Here is a 21,455-nt window from a genome sequence, read left to right as displayed (position 1 = left end):
AGACAATAAAAAAAATCTATTTTAATATACTTTATAAATGCTCTACAATGAAGTCTAACTTTGGGGAAAAAATGAAAGTTACTGTTGTCGTGAAGAGGTGATTGTTCTACAGTGGGTTGCTTTACAGAAGTTGTACAGTTTTTGATAACTGGCAATTAATACTTGCATTAAACCAAACTTAAGATTGTAAAAGATACTGCTTGTATTTAATTTTTTTTATTTATTCCAAGTAAAATTTCATCCTTTTTTAATCCAAATAAAAAGACTTTGATTGTAAACATAATTTTTAGCTTGAAATACATACCTCTAACTGTGATTGTGTATTTGGTTGAAATGTTGCCTGTACTAGTGATGCATGATAAGTTGTGTCATCTTCCTTGCGGGATGGACTCTGAATTATGTTATAAATCTATCAAATAACTGTCATAATGATTACAGCTTTTCTTTTCTCAATCTCTTCTATCATCAAAGTAATAAAAATTAGTATAATTATCTATGACTTTAAATAAAAGTAAAATATAATTAAATAGTCAACTAATTAGCTAGAGTATGGTTGCATGGCTAAGTGGCTAAAGCCTTAAACTAGTAATCTCATGATTGCTGGCCATGTGGGTTCAAACCCTGCCAGAGACATTCATTGTTTCCTTGAGCAAAAAACTTTATGCCTATTGCTAAGTACTAGTTGGTTCCAGGAATGGACATCAAGAATGTGTCAATTAGCTTATAGTTTGCTGTACAACTAAACTAAAATAAATTCTGAATTAAATAATACTATCTTGATCCCTGACCTGTGTGCTGGTTCCCATTTCTTAGATAGGTTAACAACACTCCCTGTCTTAACTATTAAATAATGGCTTACCACTGTTCTAAATGCACTTGTTCCCTCTTCTGTGCTTGGTGGAGGGGATCCAAAACTTCTTCCAACCTCAGATCTTGTAGTGGGTGCCTCGTGACTTATGTCCTCCATTGGCTGTTCTGGTAGTAAATGGTATGATGCCAGAAGTGCAGTCACTTGAGCTAGATCCTTTGACTGGCCATTGTCAAGGTCAGTCTCATAATATGTGCTGCCATCTTGTTTTCTTCCATCTTGTTTCCGGGTGTCTAGTTTTCTCCCATCTCTCTGGTCAGTACCTGGAAGTCTCCCTGAAAATATACATTAATCATTAATTTTATAGATTTATATTCTTTACAATCAAAGCATATTATAAGTCCTTAATTCTTAGTTGTAACCAGGGCTTAAATTTCTTTTTAAAAAATTGTCAAGTTATCAGATAAAGCTTTATTCCGTTTAAAAACTTAGAATATCAAGTGCACAGCCACTGTATTAAAAGAACTGTTTACTTTAAATTATGATGTAAATATTCAAAATATGAAATAAAATATATCTTTATAGCAGTTAATGGTTATTATTAAAAGTGTATTTCATAAACTATTGTTAAATATAAATTGCACCAACCTTGTTGGAAAGGAGGACTTTGGGGTTCTGTTGCTGACTTTGGCTTCCTTAATGTGCTCATCATTTCCTGTAACCTGGCTCCCTCTTGTGACAGACCGGCCATAATGTTCTTAACTTTTGCTAAATCTTTCTCCATTTTCATCTTAGTGCGTAGCGACTCACTGGACTGAAATCATCATATCAGAGAATGGATATACAATACAATACTAAGTACTTGCCACAGAAAAAGGAAATTGGCATGTAATATCAACTTAAAATTGCAAAACAGCCATTAAATTGCAAATATTAATTCAATGTCTTGTATACCAGTGATGGTGCACTCTTGCTGCGTGAAACATTTCCATGAACCTTTGACCTCAGTAGTGCCACCTCATGTTCAAGTTTGTTATTTTCAGCTGTTGTTTCTTCCAATTCCTGAATTCAATAAAAGCAAGTTAAACAATAAAAAAATAACACTATACTAATACATGTTTATTAAGCATAGATTTTTCTGATCAGATATTGATATTTTCAAACACATAAATGAATGCTGATGATGATGATGATGACAAAGATGATGACATTTATATGAATAAATAAACAAAGATTAAATAAAGTGATACAATAATACAGGTTAATACAGAGTATGCATGAAACACAGTACTAGCAAGCTTCAGGTGACTCTATTGTCCAACAAAATGGCCATTTAAAAATAGTAACAAAAGCTGTCCCAGAAGCAATGCCCTTCACTTTTCTCAGTGCTGGAGAATTAACCTTGACCTTTTGACCCAACGTTGGTATGTCAGGTAGAATTCATTCAGATAAATCTACAAACAAAGTTTAAGTTTCCATGTCAATGCACTTTGCTTTGATTTAATAATCAATTTTATGTTTTGCCATTACAGGTACCAGTGGCCCTGACCTTTGACCTGAAAATCAGTATGACAGAACTCATCAAGGTGCATCTACATATAAAGTTTCAATGTACTAGTAATAGTCTAAATAGGATCGAAGTAAATGACCATAAACAAAAACTTAACTAAGGCTGAAGCCACAAAGTGGGTCATGACAATAGCTTCACTTTTTCTTTTAAAAGGAAGAGCGAAAAAACTATTACAAAGCACAACTCAAGCTAAGATATAAATTCTTTTTTTATGGTAGTAGTTAACTACAAACCTTAGATGCCTCGGCTAACTGTTGTAAAACTCTGGATAACTCTTTCTCTATAGTTTTTTGTTGTTGTAATAGTTTATTAAGCTCATATTGATTGGTGCAATGTTGATCTTGTTTCTTCAATAAACCACCGAGTGCTCGCTCTAACATTTCCTAGAAACAATAAATTTTATAATACATTATCACACATCCGTGCTGCTGTTCATACTCCATAATAACTGTATGGCACAGCTGTGCATCAAACACACAAATAAACTTTATTCGCATATATCACTTTTGTTTATAGAAACAATATTATTCTGCTATATTTGGTTTCCTCCTATGTTACAGAAATAATACATGCATCAAATTTGTGTTCATTTCATAGAAATAGCCTTATACAATTTTATTTAACAAGTTAAATAAACTCAATAAAGAACCTATCTACCACACTTGTTAAATATCATATATTTCTAAGCTGTGGTGGATTTTTCAAGAGATTCCATATTGACTGGTATGTGTAAGTATCATTGAATATGTTTAAAAAATAATTAAAAGAAAATGTAATATATCAACTAAACTTAGCAGAAACTAGAAAGAAATGATTTTATACAATTATGAATTAATGTATGTATGGCAAAAATAAAAATGTGACTTTAAGGTATTAAAGTATTAAATTTACAAAAAATTAATGTTTTCTGAATTATGTTATCATAAATTAGAATATTTGATCTGTTTGAACTTAGAGTGTGATTAAATTCCTGTGACTATATAAGTATGTTAAAAGTAAGAAATACATTTGACAGAAAACCTTCTAGAGAAATTCTCAATTCTTTATATCATTTCAACATTATTACCGTGGAATAAGTGTGACACTATCTGTTTTAATTTATTTGAATGTATTTACCCTATCCTCTTTCAGACTGGTAACTTGGAATGACTGGTCCTGGATAACTTTATCAAGGTCATACAGTCTATTTAACTTCTCCTGAAAATAAAATCATTGTAAAAATTATAATAAACATTCCAAGATAAATATACATGTAGATTATAATATTAATATGAAATATGAGATATGAACCAGACCCATTACACATGGAGTTAATTTAAGCATTTACTCATTGAAGCATATACTGGAATACAGTGTGGTGCTCCAACACTTTTTTTAGTCTCACTTGATAACATTAACCTTGAGTCTCTGGTGTCAACAAACTCTACCCATGTGACCGTTGACAATCATTTACATACAACAACTACATATTAACATCATTATTACATTTACCACATCCAACAGTTTACAGGCAATGCTGTCTTTTTTTTAAAATGCATAATGTAAATATAAAGTAACAGATTTTATAAGATTTTCATTTGTAATTAACATTATCATTTTAAACTTATTCAAATATTGATCTTCAACATTTGCATATAACACACTTTGCAAATTCAGTCACTTTTTAGAGTATTTGTAGATCTTCCCTTCTGTATTTTAATATTAAGACTGCTAATTTTAAAATTTGTATATATATATCAATAAATTTTCTTTTTTTTCAAATCCTAAACATTCAGATAATGCTCAAAAGTAAAACAACATTTAAATGATTTGTAATTTTCTAGCTTATAATAATTGTTAACCTTTATGTTCCATTCTTCAAGACTTATGTCAGAATACTTTAATATAATTTCATTTTGTACACATTGGTTTTGCCAAAAATAGCAAAAACTCTACCTATCTTTAAATAAACAGTTTTTCACTGATGTAGCCCAATTAACATATATATATATATATACTGTATATGTTTGTGTGATCATTTAGCATCTTTTCACAGTTCTTTTGCTAGACATCTATAAATTTTCAGGCAATATGTTATAGATCTTTTTAATGTCCTAACATACAGTGAATACCTAGCGCAGTCACATAAAACACAATTTGATGAGTTCTGTTTTACACACATAAAAAATTTACAAGCATTATAATGTACATGTTCTTGTTCGTTCATCAAATTTACAAGACCCCAAATTTCAGATCCATGCCATAACTTTGGACAAATCTTATTATCTTTATTTTATCTTTTAAAATACTCCACAAAATGTTGGCTATCTATAGTATCAAAGCACTTTTAGAAATTGACAAAAGCAAAAAAGTTTTCATCCATTGTTTCTTAACATACAACTGATAATTCATTTTAAGATAAATGTATTCTGCTAGAAAACTAGCTTGGTTTTCAGAGTTTTTCTTCCATGTTTGTACAATATCTGATCATGGTTTCCTATACAGTCAGTAAGAATTTTGCACTTTCTGAGTTTCCAATAGTCATATCTTGTACTGAGTGAGAAATGTAGAACAAAAGCCCCTCAACCAAAAGCCACCAAAAGTAGGAAAACATCAACAAGGGCTTTTGGTCAGCCAATGTTGCTACTACTTTTTAAGTCCTAAAATAACAACTTCTTATAGAAATACTGACAACACTTATTGCATACATGTACTGTCCTCTTTTTCATTGAAAAGAGGTAAAACATTTATTGTGTGTTAAAAACAAAGCTTTTAATATCAATCTATCATATCTATAAACATGTTTCAATGCATTATTACATGTTTAAGTTAAACTTTAAATTAAACTTTTCAAACCCTAATGCATAATGTCTTTCTCCATTTCAATTACAAGCATAAACAATCAGTGCAGCTAAAATGTGTCTAAAATACTTGTTAAAATGGACTAATTATCCAATCCAATATCATTAAATTTTAGTAATCTAAAAACACCAGTTACCAGTCAAAGCCATAAATGGACATCTGTGACATCCTTGGTCACACATACAAACATGTGACATCCTATGTCACATATACAGATATGTGAGACATCCTAGATCACACATACGGACATGTTACATCTGTGACATCCTAGGTCACACATACAGACATGTTACATCTGTGACATCCTAGGTCACACATACAGACATGTTACATCTGTGACATCCTAGGTCACACATACAGACATGTTACATCTGTGACATCTTAGATCACACATACAGACATGTGACATCTGTGACATCCTAGGTCACACATACAGACATGTGACATCTGTAACATCCTAGATCATGCATACAAACATGTGAAATCTGTGACATCCTAGGTCACACATACAGACATGTTACATCTGTGACATCCTAGATCACACATACAAACATGTGACATTTGTGACATCCTAGGTCACACATACAGACATGTGACATCCTAGATCACACATACAGACATGTGACATCTGTGACATCCTAGGTCACACATACAGACATGTGACATCCCAGGTCACACATACAGACATGTGACATATGTGACATTCTAGGTCATACATACAGATATGTGACATCCTAGGTCACACACATAAAGACATGAGACATCCTAGATCACACATACAGACATGTGACATCCTAGATCACACATACAGACATGTGACATCTGTGACATCCTGGATCACACACACAGATATGTGATATCTGTGACATCCAAGGTCACACATACAGACATGTGACATCTGTGACATCCTAGATCACACATACAGACATGTTACATCTGTGACATCCTAGGTCACACATACAGACATGTGACATCTGTGACATCCTGGATCACACACACAGATATGTGACATCTGTGACATCCTAGATCACACATACAGACATGTTACATCTGTGACATCCTAGATCACACATACAGACATGTTACATCTGTTGACATCCAAGGTCACACATACAGACATGTGACATCTGTGACATCCTAGATCACACATACAGACATGTTACATCTGTGACATCCAAGGTCACACATACAGACATGTGACATCTGTGACATCCTAGATCACACATACAGACATGTTACATCTGTGACATCCTAGGTCACACATACAGACATGTGACATCTGTGACATCCTGGATCACACACACAGATATGTGATATCTGTGACATCCAAGGTCACACATACAGACATGTGACATCTGTGACATCCTAGGTCACAGATAGAAACATGTGACATCTGTGACATGCTAGGTCACACATACAGACATGTGACATCTGTGACATCCTAGGTCACAGATAGAAACATTTGACATCTGTGACATGCTCGGTCACACATACAGACATGTGACATCTGTGACATGCTAGGTCACACATACAGAGATGTAACATCTGTGACATCCTAGGTCACATAAAGAAATGTATAAAAATGTTCTATTTGAGCAAAATTTAAAATTTCAAACACTAGCAGAGACATATAACATTACAGTAACAGTATACTGTCTACAACAATGAAATAAGTGGTTTCCAAAATTTCTGATCCAGAAAAAAACCCTCATAAACAACATTCTACAAGTGAGAGAAGACTTGTAATTTTTGAAAAAATCACTACATCTACATCAACATTTTTATGCCTTATTTTACCTCATATTTTTTAACCTGAAAAAAGAACATGTGAGTTTATACCATTTCTAATTTTCAAAAACAAAAGTACATGTACATAAAAAAAAGTTCAATACCGTCAACCGTATAATTATAAAAAATATTAAAGATATACTATGCTCATCTTAGAGTAAAATATTTTTATCCCAGAAATTAATTGAAATGTATGTCATTCTTTCTGAATATGTCTAATTTTAATAAAAGAATGTAAAAACTGTGTGTGGGAAGGTGCAAATCCTATTACAGGTCAAGTCAAGTTGGTCCTTTCTTAAAAAAACTGCCGGTTTTTTATGATACTATTATATTCTTAATGTGTCTACTTATAGTGTGTAGAGTTTAAAACATAACATAATTATCTACTTTCTGCGTAGTCAGAACATGCTTATTCTATATTTACAAAGAGACTGTGTAGTGATTATCAATATTTCAAAATACATGTATAAAATTTTAGCATAGCATATCTTTAAATTAAACATTTGAAACACAAAATAAGTTATAGTATGCCACATAGACAGATTCAGGACTTATCAAACTCCTGGACTTATCAAACCTTCACATTGAATATTGGTATTCATACCCAGATTTCTACTCAAACCTGGCAGCTTACTGATTAATCTCCAGAAAATGCCTATTTAAAAATAATTGAATTAACATTTCGTAAAACCAAACATAATAAACAAAATGAAACATTGAGAACAATAATTATTGAGAACATTTTTAACTAGTTTTTCAAGTTGTTACACCACTATTGTATTGTGTCTATATATATTAAATATATACCTCGAGATCTGCCTGTTCCTGGGTGAGTTGTTTAACATCTTCCTCTATCCCCTGTATAACCTGATCTTCCTGGTGCTTCCGGGAAAACTCCAACATCTTCTTAGGTGGAGAATACTGTTCTGGTGATAACAAATGCTGTAATATAAAGTTATATTGTTACTGAAACAAGGAAAATTTGTGTTCTTACTGTACTCTAGATACACGAATAAGAGAAGAGGGGTGAATTAGGTCTCTGCCCTTCAAAACTGTACTACAGATACACACATAAAAGAAGAGATGTGAAGGAGAAGTTGAGGTGTCTGCATTTCAAAACAGGAACCGTTGGTTTTACTCCTGCTAAGGTCATAACCAATACTGTCTGATAATGACGCCTGTACAGGTTAGTTTTATTATCTTTATAACCATACATCTGATGCAAGTTAATGAATTTATTTTCATTTTAATCAAAAAGAAAATTGTTTGGTATTATAAAATGTGTTATAAAAACTTTTAACAAGTTATATGGTCAAATGTAGTAGATTGTTTGCTATATAAACTTGCAACCATTAATATTAGGCCATAAAACCTGTCAAAAATCTTATAACTTGCAATATATACAACCTTCAATTATCATAAAAGGTAACGGAAAAATTGTCAATGAACATGACTTTTATTTGTATACCTTTCTATATTCTGTTGCTAACATGAGATTGTCGCCTCCATATAAACTTCCCATGGTTACCATGTTACATACAAGATTCACCAGTGGTTTATATACCTCCAACTGTAATAATATTAAAACATTAAACACTTACTTTAATTTTCTTACTATTTTTGGCATCAATATTCATATATAACAAAACAAAGGAAAACTTGGATGCTTAATTTTAATAAAAACATTTCCATGTAAGCAATAATGATTATGTGCCTATAATATTATGCCTATGTCACAAGCAACTGCTTTATTTCAGCATTTATACTTTAATTAATTAATTCATTCATTGTTGGATCATAGTAATTGGCCTTTGCCACCAGACTAGAGCAAGACCAGAATTGGCTGGCCAACTTCCATATTTTCATCCCAATATCAACCAATAACTACTTCAAAAATGAAAATACAAGGTATCCATTTAAGAAATTCACCAGGTAAATGGTCAAACTCCCCTCTTTCACAATGGACAGTAAGAAAAGTTTGTTCAAATTAGCTATGCAAGGCTTATATGTTGGTGCATGTCTGATAATCATAATTTACGCGGATCAAAGTTACAAAGGTCAAGGTCAAACTTATGACTACCTTTTTCTCCACCTCATCTAGCTTATGTTTCAGATCTACATATCTTCTATGTTGAAGTTCTTTTTCACCATCTATAGGTCTACCCTCATTTTGTCTGAAATAGGTATTTTATTATCAATAAGCCTGCTACATGTGCTAGTGACAACTATTTCTACCCATGTGACCAGTGCAGACCAATATAATCCAGCACATTCATGCTGTCTGGTTATAGTCTGAACTGTTCACTATTAAGCCAGTTTATACCTTAAAAGTTTCCTTTAAACTGGGACAGAAAGATACTTCCGTCCCAGCTTAAAATGATAAAATTTAATGGTTTTGTTCAGATATAAAGATGGACAAGTCCATTTAAGATTTTTAGGGGGAACGAAACAACAATGTGCCTAAATTCTTGTTTTTTAAGCAAGACATACACAGCCTCATTCTATAACTAAAATAACATGGATGATGGTGTACATGGAGTACATGACGAATTGTCCTTATTTACAATAAAACTAACAAATCATTTTTGCAAAACATTAACCATTGAAATCTTCCATGAAAATCAACATATTTGCAACCAGTGGTCTAAGCAGTAAATTCATCAAGATATCTACACATAATAAAACAAAATATGAACAAAACAACTTACAATTTTCTGTAATAGAACTCTGCTGGTCTGTTTTGTTCAACATTTTTTCTAATACCATCCCTTTGTTCATTTAACTCCGCCTTGTCCCGCCTTAACTGTATCAATAATAGCACCAACTCGTCATGCTGAAATGAATATTCATCATTTAACTTTGGCTCTACATGTGCATCATATGTAACAATACTATTATATTGATTGGAAGACATTTTATCCTATGATCATAGTTTTATAGTGTAAATCTCTAAAATCAGCTTATCATTTCCAACATATAGTTAATTAATTTTCACTTAATCAATACAAAATATCTATATCTTCCTCTAAATTATACATGTAAGACAATGATAATGAATTAAAATGAAGCATGAAATTTACTTACAGTTTTACCCAGTAAATCAGTAGCAGAAATACTCATCCGTAATCTAGGTCCATTCAGAGGGAACACTTTCTTTGGAAGTTCAGTCTCCTACAAATAAAACAAAGATTTTATAATTTTCATTCTTTAGATTGTATCCTCTTTTTACTGCAATATTTATATATACAAATTTATCAGTTGAGACAGCGGGCTTATCTCAATTGGTAAACATATTGGTTAACACTGCAAGTATCAATCACATTGAGGGATATCATAGCTGGTACACAACAAAATTCTCTCAACACACCTATTTTTTTTTTTAATTATTAATTCAAAAGAAAGGTCATTGTATAATATTGCAATGTTTAACATTTAAATTTGCATTTTGGACTTCAATAGAAAAAATTATAATTCTGATTTGACATTGAAATTCATGCAACTAATAAAGACAGCTTTGAACTAAAAGAAAGACAAAACCATTACCCATATTGAAGGAATAAAAGACCATACATACACATATTTATGTTTGTTTACACACACATACATGTATTATTACAGACACTTTGAGGTAAATATGAAGTTACCTTGACATTATACATGAAGTACATACATGTAATTTAACCATGTTTACTAATGTAATTAAGATAAATTAGTATAAATCAACTTGTAAATATTGTCCAAGTAGGTAAAATGTATCAAAATTCATCAAAATACATCAAAAACACATGTCACTTAACCCTTTCCCCCATGAGCATATTGTGAAAAATGGCCATTTTCACTGAAAAGCCTCCTGTTACAAGTTCAAACTGCTATGAAACTATGAAAAATGCTTCAATACTAATCAAACTTGGCACAAATGTTGACTGGACCATTGCCTTTGTAACGACATGCTCAGTCTTAAATTTCCTGTTACCATGGCAACGAGGGGACATCTCAAAATTGCCAAAAATCACTTTTTTGTCTCGATTTTCTCCATCAAAATTTATTTCAAAGTGCTGCAACTTCTCAAGGGATTGAGATAGAGTCAAAGGCTTTTCAGCGTTGGTTACACGTTACCTTATGATCGACCTGGGGTCATTTTAAGCCTGTCACAAGTCCAAAATTTTCTTGGAGATGAGCGGGAACCCGCCCCCCTTCAAACCCCCCAAACAGAAGGGGGCACATCCCCCTTCTGGCAACCCCCTGATGTAATATTTGGATGGGGGACGGCGCCGAAAAAATGGTCACTTTTTTTAACAACATTTCTCAAACAAAAGACAGTGTTTGGGGCCTAAATAGGGCATTTTTTCACTGTTTGAGGCCTCAAAAAGGGGGGGGGGCAAAAAGCCGTCGAAACACGCTTATATAAGGGAAAAGGTTAACAAAAAATGATGAAAAACCTTGGAATCACCCAAAATCTAGTTTTTCCATGTTAACATGTGGTCTTTTACCTAATTTTGGTGAAAAATTGTTGTTTTGTAACATTAATATTTTTTTTAGTTAACCCTTTCCCCCATGAGCATATTGTGAAAAATGGCCATTTTCACTGAAAAGCCTCCTGTTACAAGTTCAAACTGCTATGAAACTATGAAAAATGCTTCAATACTAATCAAACTTGGCACAAATGTTGACTGGACCATTGCCTTTGTAACGACATGCTCAGTCTTAAATTTCCTGTTACCATGGCAACGAGGGGACATCTCAAAATTGCCAAAAATCACTTTTTTGTCTCGATTTTCTCCATCAAAATTTATTTCAAAGTGCTGCAACTTCTCAAGGGATTGAGATAGAGTCAAAGGCTTTTCAGCGTTGGTTACACGTTACCTTATGATCGACCTGGGGTCATTTTAAGCCTGTCACAAGTCCAAAATTTTCTTGGCGATGAGGGGGACTCCGCCCCCCTTCAAACCCCCCAAACAGAAGGGGGCACATCCCCCTTCTGGCAACCCCCTGATGTAATATTTGGATGGGGGACGGCGCCGAAAAAATGGTCACTTTTTTTAACAACATTTCTCAAACAAAAGACAGTGTTTGGGGCCTAAATAGGGCATTTTTTCACTGTTTGAGGCCTCAAAAAGGGGGGGGGGGCAAAAAGCCGTCGAAACACGCTTATATAAGGGAAAAGGTTAATCAAACCAGAAGTTGGATCGACAGTTAATACATCTTCCTATATGTTTACATAAAAATGCAGTTAAAACAGCTATCTGATGTCCCAGGGTTAGATATTATACTCTATGTATTATCAGTGCAACTCTATTACCCACATACTCTCAGTATTTTGTCATGTGCGGTCATGCATATGGTGATTTTAAAAATCTTTGATCTTATTCAAATGAAAAATGTAATGATTAGTTGAATTTGTTCTGCTACACACACAATATTAATTATTAAATTCCTATACAAGAAAGAGTTTATTTACCAACACTTTATCAAATACCAATATATTTCTTTACTTACTATCACTTGTGAATCGGGCATGTCTGGGTCTTCTTTCACTGTATGTATTGCTGGTGGTGGTCTGTGACCTCTCTGACCTTGACCCTTGTAACCTTGACCCCTGTTTTGTCTGCCAGGATCATGATCTCCTTGTAATGTATCTAAATAAAAGAATCAACTTTCTTTTCACATACTGACACATATCTACATGTCACTTGAATTTTTGCCTATTTGTTTTTTGAATAACTAGCAAGATTTTCAACAACAGACTAAACTCTAAAGTCTAAAAGATATGTACAGATGGATTTACTACTAAATGTTCTACAACATAGATGAGAGAACAATTCTTTCTTACCAGCCAATGAAGTTTCATTAATACTATGCCTACATGATCTTGTTATATTTCAATATTCTAACATATAGATTAATGCTGACAGCAGAAATCTTTAAATGAGTAAAACTAAGTTTGAACATCTGAAAGAAACATTTTAAATCATAGTCATTAATTAAGACAGAAGCAGCCCTCTAGACCCAAGTTAATGAATATAATTAAAGCCCATTATTGCCAAATACAAAACAGCAGACGACAAACTACCTTGCTTCCATGGGGGTATTCTATTTTGAGAAAGTTGTGAACTAGCAGATGATAATCTCTTTACATCGGTTTGATCCTGTTGAGGGGTGTTGTAGTCATTAAATCGACCTTGATCCGAGTAATTAGGGGACATATTGTAATCTCCTGATCGACCCTGATTGGGATAATCTTCTCTATGACTCTGATCTCTATAATCACCATAGCGATCATCTGGATAGCTTCCAGTGCTTGGAATTCTTTGTAAAGAGTTTGCTGATAGAGGTCTGAATGCAGATCTTCTTTGATCTTGGTCCGCAGGTTCATGGCCATTAGGTATACTACTAGCTGCAGACAGGTTCATGTAACTATTAACTGGCTCACGTTCAGGTACTTGTATTGATAATGGCTGCTGCTCGTGATACAATGCCGGCATAGACTGAACGTGATCTGGTAAACTACGTAATCTAAAATCTTTTTCACCAGTAATACCTGTCTGTGGTTTGTAAGGCACTGTATTTGACCGCACATCTATGTCAGACATAAACCTGGTCTTATCATTTCGGTTCTGACCTTTTTTAGCATTGTATTTGCCAAGGCCGTAAAATTCACTTATTTTATCATTTCGTTCATCTTCATTAGTAAGAGTGATATCACTGCCATCTAAATGATTAGACAAGTTAGAGTCATTTAGATTATGACCGTATTTATTTGGCGGAGGTTGGTATGAATTTCTGGCATCTTGGCGCGTGATTGGGGCATCATGTGCAATATCTACAACAAAAACACAGCACACCATTATCACACAACACCCTTACAGCAAACAGGAACTTTCCTCACCTTTTAATGATGTTAATAAATTAATGAAATGCAAATAATCAGCAATACATAGGAACATTATTAAAATCTTGTATTATTATAAATTTAATCTCTTAATCAACAAGTCAAATTTATGTACAGTCAGACCTGTTTATGAAGATCTGTGTAACTTTGAAAATGAAATATCAAAAATAGTCTTGATGGACAAGTTTTTATATTTGTAGATAAATACAAGTTTCACTGTGTATCAAAAAACTAGCACCACAACTTTGCTACTGTTATCAAAAAGAAGCAAAGAAAGTTCCATTACAATTTAATTTGCATTTGTGTGTGAATAGGCCTCAGATCACCATGGCAACATTGCTAAAACCTACACAACATTTATAGATATTTAGATATAATTTTGTGCTACAATACCTAGATTTTTACTGCACATGCATGATAATTACATCAAACTAGCCAAGGAACTACTTTTCTAGTGTTATGATTTATCAACACATAAATGATAAGTGTTCATTTTTTTTTTCATTTGAAAAAAAAGCTTAAGAAAATTAACTTTTCTGTAAGAATGTGGGAGTGGACCATTTGGTAAATTAATAAAACAAACATTGTAATGCAATAAACTTACTAAAGAAATAGTTTTGACAGCCTTTGGCTAAACCTGTAATTTGCTTTAAAAATAAAAATTGCGAAAACTTACTTTTTAGATTTATTGACTTATAGTTTTGTTGCTTTTATTTTTTTCAACTGTGCTTGTCTAACCCTCAGGATTGTTACAAGAGGAAAATTGTCAAAGTTAAAAGAATATCCACTCTTAGTAATTTCACATCAAAATGATTTCATTGCCACATAATAAATACCTGGTCGCCTTGGTAAATGAGGTTGACCTCTATCCTGTTCATATGACCTTGGATCCTGTGACCTCTGTGACCTTTGAGAGTACTGTGACCTTGGACTTTCCTGAGAGAGATGAATTACAAAACAAGTATTACAATTGTCAAATAAAAGTTATGAGAATGACACCATAGATGACATGATAGATGTCCTTTTTCATTATTTAATGGCTGCTAATTAAATACATGTACTTATAATAAATAAATACCAATGGAAATGAAAATAAAAAAATAAATAAAAAACAACATATAAATTGTAAAATACCTTCATTAATCTGACATTACCTAGCAAGAACAATGATTAAAAAAAAATTCTGACACGGTCAAGGTCGTACTGAGACTTTTCAAACATAATTAGGACAACCACAGGAACTCCTCCATTTGTTAATGGTAACTAATAGTTATTACGAGTCAGTGATACTAATATTATCCACTTGGTTACAAAGGTCTCCTAATAAAAAAATAAACTATGTACTTGTGGGAAAGACGGTAGAGATTCCTGTGTTGGTGTTGGGTAATTGAAAAATGCTGGTTGATTCATTCTCCTCTCCAAGTTGTTCTCCGCGATAATCATTTCATTTTGAGTGTTGGGTGAGCGTGTTTTGGCGATGTCTTCAACAATCTGGTGTCTCATCTCAGCCGGGAGAGGAGGACGGGATGGTAACTCTGGTGGATGGTCTGAAATTATGTATACATTATTTGATTACCATATTATTATACATAAAAAACTTGTTAAAGACAAAGTCAAGTATTTCCCCCCTATTTTAAACAACATTAGACAAATTTTCTAAAGCTTAAGAAATGGGAAGAAATAACTGCCTGAAGAAAACTTGTATTTAATTTTCACAACATATCAGACACAAATACTAGAACTAGGCTGACGGCTGACCGCCACTACCACTACAAATTCACCAGTTTTGGGTAACTATGTTAAATTAAATCTCATAGTGAACATGATCCATAACTCTGACCTATTGACCTTTTCAAATAAAGGTCAATAGCTGAGAAAACAAGAGCTGTCCGTAAGACAGCGCGCTCGACTTTTTTATTGCTTGCCAATAAAAAAAGTTTTTGCAGTAAAAGGCAATACAAGAATCTCTGTATTTTTAAAGTGAACAATGGCCATCAGCATTAAGATATTTAGTGAAGAATTATTTTACTGAATTGTGTGATACCCTTGAACACTGCAGCAAAGTTTGAAATGTTTAAGTCAAAAGAGGGCTGGTAAGAAAGAAAAAAAAACTGACTTGAGCCTTTTATGGTAAAGTGAACAAGTGGATAGGAATGAATTTTTTAAGTTTTTTAGTGCTTGCCTATAATACAAAACATTGACAGTTAAGGGCCATAATTCAAATAAAATCTTTGACAGAATTACCTTCTCCTGGACATGTTTGGGAATCATGATTGTAAACAAGTATTCCAACTTTCAAATTAATATCTCAAACAGTTCAGTCAAAAAGTGGACTGGTACTAAAAACTTAACCAAGATTCTAAGTCGATAAAAGGCCTTAATTTTTAAAACAAATCCTTGACAGAGTTACCTTCTCTTGCGTACAGATGGGGGTAATGATGTGAAATAGCATTAAAAGTTTCAAAGCAATATCTCAAAGGGTTAAGGCAATAAGTGGATTTTACCCATATTCAATGTATTTTCTAAGTCAAAAAGGGGCATAATTCTGTCAAAAACCTTGACAGAGTTATGTCCTCTTGTCTGTTGATGAAGGTCGTGATGGTAAACAAGTATGGTCAGTTTCAAAGCAATACCTCCAATGGTTTTGAAATAAAGTGAGTTGGTACAAAAAACTTAACCAAGCTCAATACACTTTCTAAGTCAAAAAAGGGCCATAATTCTGTCAAAAACCTTGACAGAGTTATGTACTCTTGTCTGTAGATGGAGGTTATGATGGTGAACAAGTATGGTAAGTTTCAAAGCCATACTTGTAATACTTCTGAAATAAAGTGGGGTGGTACGAAAAACTTAACCAAGGTGTGACGCCGACGCCGACGCCGGGGCGAGTAGGATAGCTCCCCTTTTCATAGAAAAGTCGAGCTAAAAAATGCAATTTTGAATACTAGTACTGAAAGCTGTAATAAGATGTTTCCATAACTTTAGAGCAACTGCATATAAAACAGATTACCTAACTTAAACTTTGAAACTGCCACTTGTTACTTTTAGTTATTGTTAGATTAAAATAATCAATGAATAGTTAATAATCTAATATCTATATATTAAATACTAAAAGTGAGTAGCAATTCTATGTCTTTTATTTCACCTTTAGAACTTGTAAGCACTCAAATGTTTGATTATCTAGACATTAACATCCTATAGCAAAAACTGTCAGGCATAAATATAGCAAAATATTCTTTTATCATTTATTAAAAACAGTTTTCAATTTGACAGTCTAAGTACATTTTACATGTATCTGTTAGTGAAAAAACTCTTTAAAACATTAAGATAAGATTATCCCGCTAAGTAACTTTTCCTTTCAACATAATGCCATTATACTTACTGAATTATGTAATAGTATTTTAATACAAGTTATTTGTTATAATATTAAATGTATTTTAAACATGGAGATAAATTATCAATTTAAAGTTTAAAACAATTCAAAATGTATCTAAACTCTTTAAAAATATCACATTATTAAATATACTTTACCAAATGCAAATTATCTCACATCTGAGATGTAACATGTCCTTAAAACACTTATCAAATATGTGCAGTCTTAAAATAGATAATGCTTTCCCTTTAACTCTGAAGTTAATAAAATATTTGCAGTACACATAGTGCTGCAAAAGGGGAGATAATCCTTTACAAAAATAGTTTTCAATCTAGGATACCAATGGTGCAAGGGGAGTTAATCATGATGGAAAATATTTTCTGATCTAAGATACAAAATATTATGGGTGTACATAGTTTCTGTGGTATGAAATAAATGTGGTTACAGGAATATGCTTGAAATTATTTGTATTAGTTACAAAATTATTCTTTGGATAGTCAAGGACAGCATTAAGTTACATATCAAAATACATAATTATGTACACATATAAATTACTTGCAATGTAACATAATATATTTGAAGGGAGACTATAGCAATATCAGAGGAAAATGTTTCCCTTGAAAAATTGAGTAGTCTCATGATAAATTGTAAATAGTACAAAACTCAAGGTAATACATATCAGCACATGGCTTGTGGCAATTTGTATCAGCACATGGCTTGTGGTAATTTGAATCAGCACATGGCTTGTAGGAATTTGTATCAGCACATGGCTTGTGGGAATTTGTATCAGCACATTGCTCGTGGGAATTTGTATAAGCACATGGCTTGTGGTAGTCTGTATCAGCACATGGATTGTGGTAATTTTCATCATCACATGGGGAATTTGTATCGGCACATAGCTTGAGGTAGTTTGTATAAGCACATGGCTTGTGGTAGTTTGTATCAGCACATGGATTGTGGTAATTTTCATCATCACATGGGGAATTTGTATCAGCACATGGCTTGTGGCAGTTTGTATCAGCACATGGCTTGTGGTAGTTTGTATCAGCACATGGCTTGTGGCAGTTTGTATCAGCACATGGCTTGTGGTAATTTGAATCAGCACATGGCTTGTGGGAATTTGTATCAGCACATGGCTTGTGGGAATTTGTATCAGCACATTGCTTGTGTGAATTTGTATCAGCACATGGCTTTTTGTAGTTTGTATCAGCACATGGCTGTGGTAATTTGAATCAGCACATGGCTTGTGGGAATTTGTAACAGCACATAACTTGTGGGAATTTGTATCAGCACATGGCTTGTGGTAATTTGTAAAAAGCACATGGATGTGGTAATTTGTATCAACACATGGCTCATGGTAATGTGTAACAACACAATGATTTGTGGTAATATGTATCAGCACATGGCTTGTGAGAATTTGTATCAGCACATTACTTGTGGTAATTTGTATCAGCACATGGCTAGTGGTAATTAGTATCAGCACATGGCTTGTGGGAATTTATGTCAGCACATGGTTTGTGGGAACTTGTATCAGCACATGGCTTATGGGAATTTGTATCAGCACATGACTAAGGGTAATGTGTATCAACACAATGATTTGTGGTAATATGTATCAGCACATGGCTTGTGGTAATTTGTATCAGCACATGGCTTGTGGTAATTTGTATCAGCACATGACTAAGGGTAATGTGTAACAGCACATGGCTTGTGTTACATTTATAAGCACATGGCTTGTGGTTTTGGTACTATGTAACAACTCATTTCTTTAGGTATTATGTAACAGCACATGACTTGCTGCAACATGTAACAAACAATAATTTGTGATTATATTTAAAAGCACATGGTTTATGGTAACAAAAACATAGAAAAGCTTATGGTTATGTGAAGCAAAATATTTTCATGTCCAAAGCTGGTTCTGAGAAAAAAAATCAGAATCAAAGAGACAAGATATCTTAAATCTTAGTACAAACAGTTGGACTATGCTATATGTAGGAATATACTGCTTGTGAATCTATTTCTATTTTACAGTAAAAATATGACACAGCTCTCATTCACTAACACTTATGTATATACCCATTCCTTATTTAATCTTAATCATTCTGATTGAATCAAATGACCTAAAACTTGGGACAGATGATTGTTGATTTTCATGATTTTTAACATAAAACTATAAAATTGACAAATGAAGACCTACCTCTGACTTGAGATTCATCATATACATTAACATAAGTATGAGGAATATCCACATACAGGTCTGGTCTATTTTGCTGAGTAGGGGAAAGATGATTTGGTCTCACTGGTTCACCGCTTGAACCTGTGGGGGACAGGTGGTGGTTAGGTCTGTTTGACTCACTGCCAGATCCTGTTGTCCCACTGTCTGATAACTGTTGATCTATAATCAAAGAAAACACTACAATTAACCATGTCAACTTAAACATTCCTATAATATATCATATTGCAATTCCAGCTCTACAGAGCATATCTTAAACTATCTAAATATAATATTGGTTTCTATTTTAATCTGCCAAAATATGGTTAAGCCATTAAAACATGGCCTGTTAATAGGACATACAATGTTCTTTATATCTATGTTATAAAATATACAACATAATTTGCAATCAAAAGGGTTGCAGATACAATGTACATGTGTAATTTGAATAAAACAGTTCAAACAATATATAAACATACTAGGCCATTTATCTCTTATCCTAGTAAGGCTGGCATAATCCCCGCCACCTGACCGGCCCTTCTCATGTGCAGGTTCCAGATTACGAGGTCTCTCATGTCTTGGTTCTTGTGGTAAAGGTCTGTTACTGTGCTTTAATGGGTCCATTTTCCTGCAGACAAAATAATAATTATTTCATGAAATAATAATTTCTTTTGGTATCAGTAATTTTTTATAAAAACTTTGTATGCCTGACACTTTTATACAAATCTTCTTACCATTTAAAAACAACCTGAAAAAGTGTTCAGTAATCTGATATATATTCATAACCCCCTGATGTTTGGCGCATTCTTTTCCCCTTACTTTTATATCTATCTAGTATTTTACAGTAAGTATAATTAACTGATATTGTGATGATATATATAAGTATATAAACTGATAAAGTGAAGATAATTAAGTCTTTTTTATCAAAAACAAAAGATAACAGATCTATAAAACTTTAATTACCAAGAAACCCAAAATATCACAAATAAACCAAATACCTTTCGTTTGCATGAGGTGACATCATTGTCATGTATGGATTATTATCATCCCTTCTTCTCCTTGAGGCATCTTTTGGATTTTCTCTGTACTCCTTTGTTCTGTGTGGCAATTCATGACCTTCCTGTGGCCTTGACCTTTGATCTCTTGGCAATGAGTTATAACCTTGACCTCTAAGTGAGCTCAAGCTTCTGTTATCTGGCTGATTAGGCCTCATGTCCCTTGGCATAGTACTTGAGGGATACTGAGCTGACCTTTGACCTACAGATGACATTGACCTCTGATCATCTGGAAGACCTTGACCCTGATTTGATCTCTGTGAGCTTCTTTTTCTATCTGTTCTATCTCCAAGATATCTGGGATCATCTGGATAATTTGGTTGCCCGTACCCTGGCCCTGGACCTTGACCTCTATTATCCCTTGGCAAAGTTCCTGAACTGACACTAGAAGGACCACTCCCATTTCTATGTCTCTGGTAAGGGTCACTATAGTTTTGTATATTTTCACGGGCTTGTAGTGGGGCTCTTTCAATGAAACTATTGTCCCCACTTCCTCTGGTAGTATTTCCATCTTGACCTGAGAATGGGTACTGTTGCATGTCTGGTGGAGAAATACCTGGGCTGTCTGTGTCATCATTCCAACTCATGATGGGAGATTTAGGGATCATCTTAGGAACAAGTCCTGACCTGTAAACACATAGTTTTTTTTTTTTTTTTTTACTTGTGGGAGATCTTATACAAAGTAACCATAAAAAGAAATACCTACCTTGTCAAGTAGCATTTCAATTAATCATACATGTATTTCAATTGCATTGCAATATCAATATTAAATATTTTGTAAACAAAATAACCAATGTGACCTACAAATTAATATATTCATTAACCACTTTGATTGGGGGCAACAAAAATATAGTGTCACCAGTATAGTCAGGGCAGTCTCAATCTCATTAAAATCATATCCTAATTATCGCTCCACTACCCTTTG

General features: G+C 33.3%; 1 protein-coding gene across 6 annotated transcripts in view; it reads right to left on the bottom strand.

Annotated features, from left to right (window-relative positions):
- LOC132724715 (uncharacterized) overlaps window positions 1-21,455 on the bottom strand; it is a 56,966-nt gene that overhangs the window by 12,614 nt on the left and 22,897 nt on the right. For 5 of the 6 annotated variants that reach the window (XM_060709644.1, XM_060709649.1, XM_060709648.1 and 2 more), the window contains 18 exons: window positions 20,474-21,157; window positions 19,955-20,103; window positions 19,461-19,658; window positions 15,241-15,443; window positions 14,733-14,832; window positions 13,078-13,827; window positions 12,504-12,643; window positions 10,092-10,178; window positions 9,716-9,840; window positions 9,088-9,181; window positions 8,476-8,577; window positions 7,815-7,949; window positions 3,495-3,575; window positions 2,612-2,761; window positions 1,763-1,870; window positions 1,457-1,622; window positions 860-1,143; window positions 305-391 (listed from right to left, as the gene is read on the bottom strand). In XM_060709644.1, coding sequence (XP_060565627.1) covers window positions 305-391; window positions 860-1,143; window positions 1,457-1,622; window positions 1,763-1,870; window positions 2,612-2,761; window positions 3,495-3,575; window positions 7,815-7,949; window positions 8,476-8,577; window positions 9,088-9,181; window positions 9,716-9,840; window positions 10,092-10,178; window positions 12,504-12,643; window positions 13,078-13,827; window positions 14,733-14,832; window positions 15,241-15,443; window positions 19,461-19,658; window positions 19,955-20,103; window positions 20,474-21,157 — 3,643 coding nt within the window. The remainder of the gene's footprint in view (window positions 1-304; window positions 392-859; window positions 1,144-1,456; window positions 1,623-1,762; window positions 1,871-2,611; window positions 2,762-3,494; window positions 3,576-7,814; window positions 7,950-8,475; window positions 8,578-9,087; window positions 9,182-9,715; window positions 9,841-10,091; window positions 10,179-12,503; window positions 12,644-13,077; window positions 13,828-14,732; window positions 14,833-15,240; window positions 15,444-19,460; window positions 19,659-19,954; window positions 20,104-20,473; window positions 21,158-21,455) is intronic. The other variant, XM_060709650.1, reaches the window with a different exon arrangement.

Source organism: Ruditapes philippinarum, unplaced genomic scaffold (genome assembly GCF_026571515.1).
Source record: "Ruditapes philippinarum isolate M1 unplaced genomic scaffold, ASM2657151v2 ctg978_1_1_1_1, whole genome shotgun sequence".
NCBI classification, from domain to species: Eukaryota; Metazoa; Mollusca; class Bivalvia; order Venerida; family Veneridae; genus Ruditapes; species Ruditapes philippinarum.
The sequence above is the reverse complement of the archived record's forward strand: the minus strand, read 5'-3'. Positions and strand labels throughout refer to the sequence as shown.